Genomic DNA, 16,863 nt, shown 5'->3' with positions numbered 1-16,863 from the left:
AATGTGAGAATATAATCATGCTGTTCATCAGAGGGAAAGTGTGATTTTTCAGAAACTCACGCCTAGCATCAGCTGGCATGTTAGCTTATAAACAGCTGTTGTTGTTGAGCTGGATCACTGACACCTGTCCAGAGACAAGAGAGTCTAACCTGCTGACAATAGGTTATTGCAACAATATTGGGAATAAATACATGTTTATTCAAGCTTTCATGTATTAGAGCCCTGACTTCAGCTCAGGATATGTGACTTGAGGTGAGGACGAAGAGGATAAGGTGGAAATGAGGGAGGAGAGAGCAGCTGTGGAGGAGGAAGATGAAGAGGAGGAGGAGAAACATGATGAAAAAGAAATGATGAAAATATACATGTACAAAGGTTAAATGGTCATTATCAAAAGAAAGAGTTATTTGTGAGCTTTAAATTAAAAGTAACTTATAAGGTGTACAACATATGTGACTGGTTGCCTTGGAACTTACAGCCACAGGTGTATAAATCAAGCACTTAGGCATGCAGACTGCTTCTACAAACGTGTGAAAGAATGGGTCGCTCTCAGGAGCTCAGTGAATTCCAGCGTGGTACCGTGATAGGATGCCACCTGTGCAACAAGTCCAGTCGTGAAATTTCTTCGTTACTAAATATTCAAGAGTCAACTGTTAGTAGTATTATAACAAGGTGGACGTGATTGGGAATGACAGCAGCTGAGCCATGAAGTGGTAGGCCATGTGAAATAACGGAGTATAAAGAGCTTCATGGAATGGGTTTTGATGGCCGAGCAGCTGCATCCAAGTCTCACATCACCAAGTGCAATGCAGTGGTGTAAAGCACGCTGCTACTGGACTCTAGAGCAGCGGAGACGTGTTCTCCGGAGTGACAAAGTGTGTGTGGAGTTGTTTTTCAGGAGTTGGGCTCGGTCCCTTAGTTCCAGTGAAAGGAACCCTTAATGCTTCAGCATACCAAGACATTTTGGACAATTTCATGCTCCCAAGTTTGTGGGAACAGTTTCCTGTTCCAATATGACTGCACACCAGTGCATAAAGCAGGTCCATAAAGATACAGATGTGGAAGTTTGGTGTGGAAGAACTTGACCTCAACCCAATAGCAAATGGGATGAATTAGAGCGGAGACTGTGAGCCAGGCCTTCTCATCCAAAGTCAGTGTCTGACCTCACAAATGCACTTCTGAAAGAATGGTCAAAAATTCCCATAAACACACTCCTAAACCATGTGGAAAGCCTTCCCAGAAGAGTTGAAGCTGTTGTAGCTGCAAAGGGTGGGCCAGCTTCATATTAAACATTATGCATTAACAATGGGAATTCACTCATTGTCATGTGTGTGAAGGCAGAATACTCTTGACAATATATTGTGTGTAATTTATTTAGATTAATATTTCATTAAATTGGAACAAACAAAACTGAATTAATCATATGTATTATTCTGTGTGTTATAATCTTGTTCTTTTTTCTGTTTTTGTGACATGTCACTAAATTGGTTTTGTTTTTGATGATTTTCCAATACTGATTTTAAAAACTGTCAAGTCAATAAAATGTGTTTGAATTGAATTGTATTGATCTGATACCAAACAACACTTTCAGATGCTGCATCATCAGAAGCTGAGGCTGAACTGGGATACAGCTGCCATGTGGGCAGCTAGAAATGATTCAACAATAAGATAGTATTGATTACTTTTAAGGCCTTTCATGGCTAAAGGCTACATCTCTGTCCTCTTAGTACTGCATGCACCTATACCTTGACACTCCTGGACAGAGGTCATTTTTGTCTGTTCTAAACTAAAGGGGCTGGAATATTTGCAGTCAGCTCCCCGAGGCTATGACCTCGCATCAGTGACATCAGTCCGTAAGAGGAAGTGCTTGATGTGCGACGTGCCACTAACTTTCACCTCAGTGAAGTTAACCTCAGTGCATTCTTCATCCTCTGGGCTTCTTTCAAATCATTTTACATCCTTTTCAGATTTTGGCTTCATTGCTCATAAAGAGGGCGTTTTGGCAAGGAGGTGGTCTGTCATCAGATCATTTGCATGATCTGCAACTCTTTGCTTATTATGTCGATTGTTTTCATGAGGGGCCGGATAGTTCATCAGAATGACTGATGGGACAATCCTTTCTTCTCTCCTTTCATAAAGGATGCTCCCAGTGTATCCTGTGCTAAAGAAAGTGCTGAAGCTCCTTTCCTTAGTTTTTGGTGAACTGGAACAGCTCTTATTATGCTACTAAGTTGCCTTAATTGTTGTTTGGATTACTTTTACTACTCAATGGGGTAATATGGATGCAAAAGTAAATTCACTTAAAAGGAAATAGAAAGGACTGCCATATATGGTAAATTGATCCTAAAAAATCTGTTTTCAAGATCTATTCTCAAATTGTGAAAGTGTATTTTTTATATATTTTTTTTCTTTTAATTTTCTCCAGAGCTAAAAATAACAACACACCTACAAATGAAAACAAGGAGCCTATCCCAGCTGACATAGTGCGAGAGGCAGGGTACACCCTGTACAGGTCGCCAGCCTGTCGCAGGGCAAACATAGAGAGACAGACAACATCCACACTCACACCTATGGGCAATTTAGAGTTGCCAGTGAACCTAACCCCAGTAAGTGCATGTCACGCAGACACGGGGAGAACATGCAAACTCCACACAGAGAGAGGGAGAGAGACCTGGGCCAAGGTGGAATCAAACCCAGAGCTTCTAGATGTTATTCTTACTGTGAGGCAGCAGTGCTAACCACCACGCCACCGCGGTTATTATTATTATTTTTTTTTTTTTTTTTTTTTTTTTTTTTTTTTTTAAAGCCTGTCATGTCTGGTAGATCTTGCAAGCAGAACTGTGATCTGAATGCGTTGTTGTGCCAAACATATTTGCTATTTCAAGATGAGCTCTATAGGTTCTCAATAGGCTCTTCTTGTTGATGTTTTAACCCTTTATTTTATTTATCTGAGTTATTTTTCCACATACTATGTAACAGCCAGAGCTGACAGGCTGAAGAAGAGGAAAATAAAGAGAAGAAAAAGGGAGAGAGAAAGGGAGCAAAAAAAAAAAGGGGAAAGAGCACAAGTCTATTAATCAGATACTTCATCACTTTAACATATAAAAAAATACTATCAATACTTGCAAAAATAAATTTGTGTGTGAAAAACAAAACTAACAAAGCATGTTACGCACACCAACAATTTTGTTGAGTTGTGATTGAGTGGGCGTTTGTGTCTGTGTCATGTTTGTGTCTGTGTCATGGAACGTACTTACCAATGAGGGCAAAACGCTGCAGCTCCACCCATCAGAAGCCAGAGGCAGGTACGGAAAGCCCCCGGAACCCCAGGCCACCAGCAGCCCACCAAGAGCCAGGAAGACCCCCGGCCACTCAGTCCAAAGACAACCGCACACCTACCCCAGCAGACGGGAGAGGGTGGTCTCAGACGGAGCCCCCCCAGTCGAGGAGCGAGGGCTCCAGGGAACCCAAGGCGATGAGAAGCCAGCCCCCCCCCAGCGGCCAGCCCCCTGCACTGGCCGGCGGCAGGGCTCCCGGGCCCACGGCACCCAAGGACCGCCCGACCCTCCACAGAGCCCCCCCCCACGCCGAAGAAGCCAACGCAGCCCCGCACCGCACCCCCAAGGGGGGCAGGCCAGCACCCACGCCAGAACACCCAGCCCCACCCAGGAACCCCGAGGCACCCCCATCCCAGGGGGGTAGGGGGGAGGAGGCAACCAGCAAGGAGCGGCCAGGAGGCAAGGCACAAGGCCCAGACCCAGGTCCAGCCATACATACAAACACACCCAGACACCCGTGTACACATTTATACACAGATACTCATACATGCCCATACATACTTACCCACACACAGATATGCCATACATACACATTCACTCACCCACCCATACTCACGGAGACGGTGACAAATACACAAAGACACACATTCATCCATAGCTACCCACCCTCTGAAGGCGGGGCAAGTGGAAACCACCCCAGGGCCAACAGCGACCCCAGGACGCCACCAGCCCGGTCCCCAAGGAACCACCCGACCCCTACCCCGGGCGAGACGCAAGAAATCGGGGTGTAAGATGACCCATCCACCCCTCCTCCTCCCCAACTTGTAGGTCTATGTGTTAATGTTTGTGAGTGAATGAGGTGTATAGGGTGCAGTTAAAATTGAGGGGACAGTTATGCCACAAGCGCCAACTGTTGGTCGTCAGCGCTTGCCCACACTGCCCCCCCAAAACCCTCCATGTCTAAAGTGCAAATAAAATTTGGAGACAGACAGTGACGAGGATCCGAGTGGGGCCACCTCAGCGGCCCATCTCATCAACCTCTGAGTAACATGCCTGCCCCAAAGGTCCTATGTGTATCAGGTTGTAAGTGTGTATGTGTTGTGAGTTATAATGACTAAAGTGCAATTAAAACGGAGAGGCAAGTGGTGGTGCAGCTCTCCACGTGGCCTCTCCATCCTACATCTGTGAGTGATGTGTATTCTGTGTGTGTGTGTGTGTGTGTTTGTGTATGGGGAGGGGGAGGGGGGGGGGGGGGGGGTTATGACCAGGAAAAATCCTGGAAGAAGAGAGCCAGCTGTCCGCTGGCTCAATAGGCACCCCGACCTCCCACACCCCAGCACAGGGCAGGGGGAGGTGAGCCCGGGGCCGCGGTGACAGCATCCCGGAGCACTGCAGCACCCGAGGTTGGCGCCCTCGCCCCCACCGCAGAGGGCGGCCCGCTCCTCCTAGATGCCCATTCACTCAACAATAGACACAAACAGGCGACAGGACATACTGGCCTGGGCATGGAAATGCAGTGCCCAGTCCCCCCCAACCACCCCACCGCGGCCCCATCCCCCACCCCACCCCCCTGCAATGCAGGCACCCCAGGGCCCCAAAAGCGTAGACCGGACATCCCGACGTCAGGCCAACCCACCCCCCCCGGCGGCGCGGCCGGGACAGCAGAGGCCCCCCCCGCGCCCGGGGGGGCCCACCGGGAGCCGGCGCGGCCCCAGTGCCGGGGCCCCAGACCCCAGCCCCCAAGCCATACAGGGAAGACCAGCCAACCGACCGAGGGCCGGCACCACCCCCCCAAGCACCCCGCCCACACCCCAGGACCGAAGGCAGCACCATCCAAGCCCCCACCACCATCAACCAGGACAGGCACACAGACATCACCAGAAGGTCGCCCCAGGACCCCAGCCTCAGGAGGCTACCAGCTACCCAGGCCCCCGGAGTCCCCCCCCACCCCCCCACAAAGCACATCAGGAGCAGAGCCCGCAGCCCACCACCCCCACTAAGTAATGGAGCTGAGCAGTGGGAACCAAAGAGAGTCAAATTCCTCCAATTTGTTTTTAGAAGAAGCAGACATTCTCTCTAAACTAACATGATCTACTAATAAATTTCTGTACTGAGTAATACATAGTTTATTTTTTGTCTTCCATTTCATGAGGATCATCTTCTTAGCGATGCACAAGGCAGTAAGAACTATGTGTGATATATTTAACTCCATAATTAATTCACTGACATCACCTAAGATGCATAGTCTGGGGGAAGTTGGGATATGACAGCTAAACCATGTGGATAGATCTTCACAAATCCTCTGCCAAAATCTCTGAACTGGTACACAAGACCACAGAGCGTGTAGATGATTATCCTCTGAATTGCTTGTACAGTGGGTGCATATGTTTGAGTGTGTAAGGCCCATTTGGAACATCCTTTGTCCAGTGTAGTATGTTCTATGGAGAATCTTATATTGTACAAGTTGTATTTGGGGTCTTTTAGTCATTTTGAAGATATTTAAACATATTTCTGTCCATAAATTTTGATCCAGGTTGACAGAAAGATCACGCTCCCATTTTGTAATTGGGAGGGAAACTGAATCATCAGTTTTTATTAATAATTTATATAATTTTGATAACAATTTTGGGGTACAGAGGTTAAGAAATTCTGTTACCCAAGTAGGCATTTCTAGATTCAATTGATTAAGGTTAAATCTTCCCTGTAGGACGGACTTAACTTGTTGATATTCCAGAAATCTACCGTTGCCAATTCTATATTTTGATATAAGTTCTTGGAACGTGATAAAATTTCCATCTTGGATAATATGTTCTAAGTTATTTATACCCTTATCACGCCATAACGGAAAATTCAGCATTTTCTTTTTCTGACAAATATCTGGATTGTTCCAAATGGGTGTTAGTTTACAGGGGATGAGTGAAGACTTAGTTATTTTTAAAAATTCCCACCAGGCTGTCAGAGAGGTATTTATACTAAGGACTTTATAGCAGTTATGATGTTTAATACTGGAACTAATGAAAGGTAAATCTGAGATTTTTATTTTTCCACAAAACGCCTGTTCTAGATCCAGCCATGGGTTGTCTAATGAATTGGATTTGATCCACTTTGAAATATACTGCAATCTACTGCTTAAGAAATAGTAATAAAAGTTTGGTAATTCTAGACCTCCACTGTGTTTTGGCTTTTGTAAAGTTTTTAAGCTTATTCTTGACGGTTTGTTTTTCCATAAAAATTTTGAGATGTTTGAATCTAGTGACTTAAACCAAGGAAGAGTAGGTTTATTAGGGATCAATGAAAATAGATAATTAATTTTTGGTAAAACCATCATTTTAATGGCAGCAACTCTCCCCATGAGTGATATAGGTAAACTGTTCCAACGAGTGAGATCATCCTCTATTGTTTTTAATAAGGGGATATGATTTAATCGTACCAAGTCTGAGAGCCTGGCGGAAAAATTTATGCCTAAATATCTAATATTTCCTGACTTTAGTGGGGTCCTAGAGGTTCTCTGGAAATTACAATTCAGAGGCAAAACTGTTGATTTACTCCAATTGATAGAGTAATCAGATATAGATGAGAACTTATCTATCAGTGTCATAGTCTTAAAAAGAGAGCCTTGTGAATTCCCAAGGAAAAGTAATACATCATCAGCATAAAGGCTAAGTTTATGGTCCATATTTTCAGTTTGAATCCCTTTAATATTTACATTTTGACGGATTGCTGCTGCTAGCGGCTCAATGAAAATTACAAAAAGAGAGGGAGAGAGTGGGCAGCCCTGCCTAGTGCCCCTCTGCAGACTGAAACTTTGTGAAATGAGATCATTTGTCCTAACACGCGCATTCGGAGAGCTGTGTAGTGTTCTGATCCAGTTTATAAAGGATGAACCGAATCCAAATTTTTGCAGAACTGCTAGTAAGAATTTCCAATTTACCCGATCAAATGCCTTCTCTGCATCTAAAGACACGATTGTCGTCTCTAATTTGTTAATAGAACAATAGTCTATTATATTTATCAGTCGACGTGTATTATTGGCTGAGTGCCGACCCTTGATAAAGCCTGTTTGATCTGGATGTACAATAAATGGAGTAATACTTTCTAATCTTTTGGCAAGGGCTTTGCAAATTATTTTAAGATCTACATTAATGAGAGAGATTGGCCTGTAGCTGGATGGGAGTGTGGGGTCTTTGCCTGGTTTAAGAAGCAGGCTAATGTTAGCAGAGTTTAAGGTTGGAGATAAGATGTGGTCATTCTGAATCTGAGTTACCATTCTGAAAAAAATGGGAGCTAGCTCAGACCAAAATTCTTTATAAAACTCGGCTGGAAAACCATCTGGGCCTGGGGCTTTATTATTTGGGAGATGCTGTAGGGCTTCACTAAGTTCAGACAATGAAAGAGGTAAATCCAGAGCTGCAGCCTGGCTGTCATTTAGTTTTGGTAGATTTATATTATTAAGAAATTCTTCAATTTCAGTATCAGATGGGTTAATCTGTGGTGAATATAAGGCTTCATAGAAGTCTCTGAAAGAGTTATTTATTTGTTGTGGGTCATGAGTAATAATACCAGTCGAGTCTTTAATAGAAAAAATAGCTGTTTTTTCTTTATTCAGTTTTAATTGCTTGGCCAGGAATTTTCCAGATTTATTTCCATGCTCAAAGTTTTCCAAACGCAGCCTCTGCAACATAAATTGTGTCCTTTTATCAATTATTTCATTTAGCTCCAGTTTCAGTTTCCTCAGGCTGATAATTGTATGTTCTTGTGGTGAAGCGGCATAGGCAGTTTCTAAAGATTTAATTTTTTGTTCTAATTCTAACACAAGTGCTTTTTCTTTATTTTTCCTATGCGAGCAGTAAGATATTATTTTGCCCCGCATTACTGCCTTTCCTGCTTCCCAAAGAACACATGGTGATATTCCTGGAATATCATTATATTCTAAGTATGCTGACCATTCCTTTTTGAAATAATTAATAAAATCTTCTTCTTTAAGTAATGATGTATTAAATCTCCAGTTCCTGATTGGTGGTGTGACTCTTTTCTGTGTCAGAGACATAGACACCGGTGCATGATCGCTAATAGTGATAGGGTGAATCTGAGTGTCTGTGATATCCATCATTATGGAGCTGCTAACTAAAAAGTAATCTAAGCGGGAATGAGATTTGTGTACTGGTGAGAAATAACTATAATCTCTCAAAGTAGGGTGATGTGAACGCCAAGCATCGCAAAGTCCAAAATCCTTCATGTACTGTTTAAGAATGTCTGCAGACTGCCAGTTCCTCTGACTCACTGCTGTACTGAGCCTGTCAATATCTGCATTAAGTACCAGGTTGAAGTCTCCTCCTATTACAAGTGTGGTGTCAGAGTGATCTGAGAGTGAAGTGAACAAAGCATGAAAGAAGGAGGGGTCATCAACATTTGGTCCATATATACTAGCAATACATAAATCTGTATTCTGTATAGATAAATTAAGTATTATAAATCTACCTTCAGGGTCTATTGTACTGTTGCTAATGTTAAAGTTTATCTTCTTGTTAATCAATATAGCTACACCTCTTTGTTTGGAGTTATAGCAGGCTGAGTACGTGTGAGGGAACTGTGGAGAGGAAAGAGTGAGCACAGATGTTTTGGACACATGTGTCTCCTGTAGAAAAACAACATCTGCTTTTAAGTCTTTTAACCGATTAAAAATTTTTAGTCTCTTTTCCCTCGAACCAGCCCCGTGCACATTCCATGAGACAAATCTGAGTGTGCTCATATTTAAACTAACTGATGGACTGTTGTGTGCTCACTAAGGATGTGTGTGTGTGTGTGTACATATGTTCTGTATGTTGGCGTGTGCCCTTTATATTGATGTGTGCGTGTGTATGTGCGCTGTATGTTGGTGTGTGTGCATCTGCGCTGTATGTTAGTGTAGTAAACTGTAGCATAGAGAGACAGACAACATCCACACTCACACCTATGGGCAATTTAGAGTTGCCAGTGAACCTAACCCCAGTAAGTGCATGTCACGCAGACACGGGGAGAACATGCAAACTCCACACAGAGAGAGGGAGAGAGACCTGGGCCAAGGTGGAATCAAACCCAGAGCTTCTAGATGTTATTCTTACTGTGAGGCAGCAGTGCTAACCACCACGCCACCGCGGTTATTATTTAATATGTATAGTCTCATCTAAAATCAGCCTTCACTGACAGCCACAGCAGAGTTACTATTAACTTAAAGCTCCTTTACTCTTTAACATTTAACTAAAACCAACCGACCGGTATGTTTCTGCTGCTGTTTGTGTATAGCAATTAGAAGAACAAAACAGGGCAGGTTATATCAGGTAGGAAAAACAGGATCAACCCCTCAAAGGCTCTTGGTTTTTCTGAGTGTCAGTCTTTTGTTTTATAATTTGTATTTGGAGCACTCTATTCTATGTTGAGTATATAAAGAAACATTTGACATAATGTATGTTTTTACATTAGTACTTCATTTGACACCTTTTTTAAAGTAAAATCTGAGGAGCCACTTGGGAGCTGAAAGAGCCAGCTCTTCTTTGGGAGCCGAGCCTAAAGAGCCAGCTCTCTGAAAAGAGCCGGAATTCCCATCACTGGTCAGATGCCCGAGCCACCTCAACTGGCTCCTCTCCATGTGGAGGAACAGCGGCTCTACTCTGAGCCCCTCCCGAATGGCCGCACTCCTCACCCTCTCTCCAAGAGAGAGGCCAGTCACACTGTTTGCAGTCGAATGCCTTCTACAAGTCCACAAAGCACATGTAGACTGGTTGGGCAAACTCCCACGCACACTCGAATATCCTGGAGAGGATAAAGAGCTGGTCCATGTTGAATTTCTAAAATGAAACTCGTGCTTTCTTTTAATGAAAATTGCAGGAGGCGCTCAATTCATTTTCAGTTGCGTTTATTTTTCCATCAAAAGAATGAAGGAAACTTAACAACTAAAAAATATGGAAAACTTAGCAACTGAACAAGGATCTTAACAACTAGAAATATGGAAATTTAACAGCTAAAAATATGGAAAACTTAGCAACAAAGAAAAGAAACTTAACAACTAACAATATGGAAATTTAACAACTAAAAATATGGAAATTTAACAACCACAAATATGTAAAACTTAGCAACCAAGAAAGGAAACTTAACAACTAAAAATATGGAAATTTAACAATTACAAATATGGAAACTTAACAAGTAAAATGTGGAAATTTAACAACTAAAAATATGGAAAACTTAGCAACAAAGAAAGGAAACTTAACAACTAAAAATATGGAAATTTAACAAGTAAAATATAGAAATTTAACAACTACAAATATGGAAATTTACCAACTAAAAATATGGAAAACTTAGCAACTAAACAAGGATCTTAACAATTACAAATATGGAAACTTAACAAGTAAAATGTGGAAATTTAACAACTAAAAATATGGAAAACTTAGCAACAATGAAAGGAAACTTAACAAGTAAAAATATGGAAATTTAACAAGTAAAATGTGGAAATTTAACAACTAAAAATATGGAAATTTAACAACTAAAAATATGGAAAACTTAGCAACAAATAAAGGAAACTTAACAAGTAAAAATATGGAAATTTAACAACTAAAAATATGGATATTTAGCAAGTAAAATATGGAAAATTTAGCAACAAAGACAGGAAACTTAACAAGTAAAAATATGGAAATTTAACAACTAAAATATGGAAGGTACAATAAAGAAAAAGATAGAATAGAGAGAAAGGAGTCAAGAATAGCAGGGATCTGTCTTCAGGAAACATAGCTAACACCAGTGAAACTTGTATAGTGCAGAGAGATTGTGGAAAGTAGTTGAATTTGAATTGACTTTCCTTTAGAAAGCCAAAAGCCAGAAGTGACTAAAGTCTAGAGTAGAGAAAGTCTACTTCAGACTGGCTCAGAAAAGATAAGAGATCCTCTTCAGGATTGCTGAACAAAGTGGCCGTGGGTTGAACTGGTGCAGCTTCAGCGGACGCTAATGTGGATAGAGAGGCATCCACAAGAGTATTGGAGCTGATCTCATGCTCAGTGTGACAGTCAGAGAGAAGAAAGAAAGGCTCCTGAGGCTGCATGGCAGGAAGGCAGGCATCAAGGTCTTCACTGAGAGACAATAGTTCTACTCCTGCCTTGCTGAGTGAGGTTGCCTCACTTTCAGGTTCAATGGGTTCAGCAAAGGCAGCCGATGATGTAGATGAAGGGGCTGAGCTCAAACCCATTGCAGGAGTCTCGGTGATGAAGGAAGGACTCCTGAGCTGCTGTGGCGGGGAGGAAGCCTGAGAAGCAGGGAGGGTCTGATTTTCTTGCGGCACGTGGAGCGTGCCACACACAGGCACACTGGCCTGTTGAACCTCCTGCACAGGTGTCGGTGCAGATGCTGCAACACAAACAAAAATGCAGTGAGTCTTCTGAGACTTTTAAATACACCTCCAAGACAAACCTTTGATTCCTAAACCTGCAGTAAGAAGCATTTAATAGAAATATTGATTAAATTGACATTTGATATGAAAGTCACAGTGACTTCAGGTCTTCTGGACATCAGGCAGTTCTGGTAGTAAAATTTAGTGTTTTGAACATCTGTAATAACCCTGACCTTCACCTGAAGGTCTGAGTGAGCAGGTTTCTCTTGTTTTAATTTGAATGTTCAGTAGCATTCAAACTGCTCAACAAGTTTCAGTAAGGCTTACAAATATTTCACAAATATATTTGTCATCTGTTGCAATGCACAGAATTTACTGTCTTCGATCTGATCCAGTGAGATTCCATTTTTGACTGGTTTTCATCACATTTCACATGAAAAAAAAATCACTGTGGTTTCCAGAAATCTTCTCTTACCTGTGCTGCAGGCGGACCTTCGGATTCTCCTCCTCTTTTTGGCCTGAAAACAAACACATTAGACATGTGAGCCGTGAGCTGATTCAAACTGTGCAGTGACAGTGCTTCAATGCAGTGATGTGGACATGTGTGACTTGTATGCTTTCACTTTGGACTTACATAGTTATCTTTGCTGGACCACTGCGGATGTTGTTGGGCATGGAGCATCCTTTCCTCCTCTGCCTGCTCGTAGTATTTTGCCTGTTGGGCCTTTGGCAGCGACTTCCACTGTGGACAGAAGAACACACTGTCAGCATCCACACTGCTACTACACATAACTACAGGACAGCTGGTACACATGCACAAACATGAGCATCAAACATTAACAGATGCATAAATCTATGCAGAGTTACACACTTACCCTCTCTCCCACAACGGCATTGACTGCTGCACTACTGCTGTTAATCAGTTCAGCCTTGACCTTTGGCCTCTCCTCATTCAAAAACAGCATGAAGGCATTGGGTGGCTTCTTCACATACACCCGGTCCTCATCATCCTGATGCTCATGACGCTTCCTCTTTCTACAGGAGTAAAACACAGAGTAAGAGCACAAGTTACCACTGTGTACAACTGTGAGGAAAGTATTTTAAAAACACAAGTAAAGCTGTGAAGCTGAATCAAAGCTCGATTAAAGGAGGCTGATTACAATAATTCATGCAGGCATCTGCAGATAAATGACAGTCAAACTCAAAAAAAAAGTCTAAGAGCAGCAGAGCAAACTTACTTTGGAGAGGGTGTGTTGATTGGAGGAGCAGCAAAATCACACACCAACACACCGTTTCTACACAGATACAGAGAGACAGATATGAGATAATGAAGGTACAGATGTTCAGCAGCTGTGTTTACACGTGTGTTTTACTTACAGTACTCCAATAGGATGCAGGTACTGGGTCATGGAATCAGGAATCTGGAGGACACGGGAACACTGGAAACACAAAGCACAGAACAGGTGATGAGACAAGCTGCAATAGTATCATTTATCCATCACATGGCAGAATTTATCCTCTTTTTAAGACACTGAAACTGAACATGTGACATCTGTGAGATGAAAACACATCTGGAGGACTGAAATATTCAGGTGAATAACCATAATGTGCCTGAATGTCTGTGCTGAGGCTCACAGAGGTCAGTAATATGTGGAAGAGCACAGTGTGAGAACAGGAGCTTACTGGGTCTGAAGGAGCAGCAGGAGGAACAGCGGCTGCTGTGAGGACACCGTTTGCAGGCCACTGATTCAGCAGGTTCTGTGGAGGGAAGGAGAAGGTTCAAAATCCATAATACTGACACTAAGTACAGCATTTCAAAGACCACATGATGAACACCACAGAAACAAACAGCCTGTGCAGAGAGATCTAATCCTCACCAGATTCAGAGAAGATTGCATGAACAACACAAAGTACAGAGATCAGTGTGAGGAGAACATCTGCATAAAACTACATTCATCCATAGTTTTTAATGTTCTTGAAAGCTTCACTTTGCTCTCCTGAATTATTCCTTTTGAATTATGACTCACTGGCGGTGATTACATTTAATGATCAGCAAAGCTTCACACCACAGTTATACACCAGTAAAATACAAGGAAGGTGACAGCAGACTTTTTTCTTTTATCCGGCCTGAAGCATCCAACACTTTTAAGTACCTCTATCAATAAAACTCTAATCACACCTGTCACTACCTCTGCATGTCTTACCTGTCCCTGGCTAACAGTCCCTGGCTGAGTGCTTAGGTGAGCTGGCACCATGGTGTAGGGAGCAGCTATTGGGGGAACTTGCTGCTCAGTTACTGGAGGGCCTACTCCCAGGATGGTCCAACCACCAAAACCTCCAGGCAGACTGACTGCTGCTGGCTGAGGTGGCCCAGCAGGGGAAGAAGGTGCAGGTGGAGGATTTGGTGATTGCTCCAACAGGTTGAGTAAAATATCCTCAAGGTTGGAGTGACACCCTTCCCTCTCCATCCACTCCACATGCTGTTCAGTTTCTTGCCTGATGTACATCTCAGTGCTCTTTGTGTAGAAAAATACAAAGTCTGTCTGGGATCCTGTGGCACACATTCATAGGATGTTTTGATCCTCTTAAAATGGGACTGACATCTTGTACATCACACAGACTAAACTACAGACTAGTATTACGTAGGAACGAGGTGTACGTACCAGCTACATCAGTTAGTTTTAGAGGATTTAACTAAAACTTTAAGTATTTAAATAAAGAAGTCAAATCCCTTTAAAAGTGTTGTATTCATAAACTAACTGAAACCAAGTCACAGTTCTTACTGTGTACTTTGTTATGTAACAGGATCAGAGTCAAATGTAATGCACTGTTACACATGCAGGTACCCAGTTATACTTGTATTTTTTCTTTTAATTTGTTAAAATAATGCATTTAACTTCATTCAGTGCTCGATCACACAACATCTCAGTGACTCAAACTGAACTTTCTACACTTTGTGTTCAGGTTGAAGGACACAGCTAACAGCTAGCCACAAGATTTTGGGATAATATTTATGCACAAACACAAATTGTGGCTTAAACAAGTCGTGTATCATTTAGAAGTTCCACTGTATGAACCTAAATGACCTTAAACCATCCATGTAAGTACTCACCAAAGATGTTCAGTGAAAATTTCTTCTTTCTTGTAAAGATTTGTTTGGAAAATGTTGGCGTCTGCTGCTCCAAGAAGTTTGTGCTCACACAGTGAAGTTCATTGGAGAAGTGAATCTTGTCAGTTTAAAGATTCTGTGTTTACGTTTCAGGTTCTAGAACACTGCAGAGCAGCTATGGTAACATCACTTCTGAACATTACATTCCACTCCTGTCTGTTTCCAGCATCTCCTCATCCACTACCTTCATCATGGCCGGATCAACCTCCTAGTGTAATAAAGCCTTTTTCTTTCATATGTATAATCCTCAGGTTTATGTATTACTATTACTAAAGTATAATTAAATTAGATTAATAATAACAAGTGTATTTATTTCAAAGAGATAAAGTATATTGTTTGAATTGCATAATAATCAGGTTACAAAATAAATAGCATATATTTCATAGAATTACATGTCATTTATGCTTAAGTAATAAACCAGATTAATCAAAAATGCATCACAGTTCCTTTCTATGCAGTACAATCTTAATGATGCATAAGAACAATCAGACCACCTTGTTGATTCAACAGCTTTATTAACATTAAACCTTAAAGACATGAAATTACACCATCTGAAGCACTTTGTGTAGATTACATATCTTTTAAACACATAACTAGCAATGATCTCTTTCTAAACATGGCCTCTTTTAAAAATGTGTATCAGGGGCAACAAAATTACTTCAACTTATATTTTCAGTCATCACTGAGGTTGAAATATTAAAAAGCACCAAGGAACTGTCTTTTCAAATAAAAATGAAAATGCCTTTATACTCATGGCACAGTAAAGTTTAACCTAAAAAACACATGTCAGCACACAAGCCTTCATCAGGGACTGAAACAGAGTCCATGAACACACTGGATCTTTTCTAGTGGTGTTACACCAATAGCAAGCTTCCACCTACAGTAGGGTGCACCCTGAATAGGAGGGATGTTCTAAAAACAGGCAGATGCAAAATAATAAAAGGGTAACAATACCAAGCCAAAAAAGAATCTGTTTCAATATTCAAATTCAGTCCAGATAAGATAAGAAAAACACAGCAGCATCAACCAACAGCATGAATGCATTTTCAAAATGGAAAAATTATTTAATAATGGAATTAAGGAAATTGATTTTATTCAGAAGATATTTATATTAATTCTACATGTTCCTGGCATGTTTTCATCTATGCTGGCCCGTACATTTGTGTTGTATCTGGTGATTAGCAGCCAGCTATTGATGGTGAATTGCTCTACTGCCACTGTGTAGAGTGCGGTGGCATGTAAATCTTGCTTACATGCATTGCAGCTCCATGGAGTCCTGTGCTGTGGTCTACCACACACATTCAAATTCAAATCACCTTATTGTAACCAATAAAATTGACATAATAGGCTGGAGTGGAGGTACAATAAACATAAAGATAGAACAGAGAGAAAGGAGTCAAGAATAGCAGGGATCTGTCTTCAGGAAACATAGCTAACACCAAAGAAACTTGTATAGTGCAGAGAGATTGTGGAAAGTAGAGAGAGATGTTTATATGGGATCTGTCTCAGGTAGAATTTCAGCCCTAGGCCTGTCGATGCTGTGTTGAATTTATCTTGACTCAACGCTTTTTCCTGAAATGTAAAAGTTCCCAGCTACCTGTCCAATCTGTGGCAATCATCAGCCACAGTCCTCTCATCCTGTTACTCCTTCCAATAATTTTCCCTCATATGAAACTTTTAATTTCAGTGACTTTCTCATGTAATGAATACATACACATGCTACATGAAAACTTTCTAACATGAGAAACCTCATTAAAATCTAAAAAAAAGCTCCTTCACTTCTTCAACAGATACATCCGTGGATTTCATTCATCTGTGGCAAAACACAGTGGAGCTAGTGTTGCCTCCTTTAGCAGCTGTGCGGCTTAACTGTCAACTAGTGTCTGACATCAGTTTGCAGGAAATCTTTGCTGCAAAATTTTTTCAGTTGTGAGATGTGTGAGAGTTTTCTGCCATTTGGCAGTTTCATGGTTTTCAAATTCTTTGACTAAAGCAGCCAATAACCCCGACTTTGTTCTTCCTGAGCCATTGCTTTGGATATTATCCTGTTGAACTGTCTACTTGGA

General features: G+C 41.7%; 1 protein-coding gene across 2 annotated transcripts; it reads right to left on the bottom strand.

Annotated features, from left to right (window-relative positions):
- Window positions 1–10,769: 10,769 nt before the first annotated feature.
- On the bottom strand, window positions 10,770–14,943 carry LOC115792501 (transcription factor 7-like 1). 2 transcript variants are annotated; one of them, XM_030747059.1, is made up of 9 exons: window positions 14,741–14,942; window positions 13,833–14,179; window positions 13,312–13,386; window positions 13,006–13,067; window positions 12,867–12,923; window positions 12,504–12,663; window positions 12,263–12,370; window positions 12,104–12,146; window positions 10,770–11,645 (listed from the first exon to the last, which is right to left on the bottom strand). In XM_030747059.1, exons 2-9 carry the CDS (start codon window positions 14,133–14,135, stop codon window positions 11,131–11,133), a joined length of 1,323 nt encoding a protein of 440 aa, XP_030602919.1. In that variant the 5' UTR covers window positions 14,136–14,179; window positions 14,741–14,942; the 3' UTR covers window positions 10,770–11,130. The 2 variants fall into 2 exon arrangements, with proteins under 2 accessions (XP_030602919.1, XP_030602920.1); XM_030747060.1 differs by lacking the exon at window positions 12,867–12,923 and having other exon boundaries at window positions 14,741–14,943.
- Between the last annotated feature and the right edge of the window lie 1,920 nt (window positions 14,944–16,863).

This window comes from Archocentrus centrarchus, chromosome 14 (assembly GCF_007364275.1).
Source record: "Archocentrus centrarchus isolate MPI-CPG fArcCen1 chromosome 14, fArcCen1, whole genome shotgun sequence".
Classification (NCBI taxonomy): Eukaryota; Metazoa; Chordata; class Actinopteri; order Cichliformes; family Cichlidae; genus Archocentrus; species Archocentrus centrarchus.
Note: the sequence above shows the minus strand (reverse complement) of the source record. Positions and strands in the feature narration are given on the sequence as shown.

Excerpts from the sequence above, each read along its gene's own strand:
- LOC115792501 (XM_030747059.1), bottom strand. The coding sequence starts at position 14,135 with ATGTACATCAGGCAAGAAACTGAACAGCATGTGGAGTGGATGGAGAGG. Across the intron at positions 13,387-13,832 it reads GGACTGTTAGCCAGGGACAG|AACCTGCTGAATCAGTGGCC; the intron begins GTAAGACATGCA and ends TTCCCTCCACAG. Across the intron at positions 12,371-12,503 it reads ATGCCGTTGTGGGAGAGAGG|TGGAAGTCGCTGCCAAAGGC; the intron begins GTAAGTGTGTAA and ends TTCTGTCCACAG.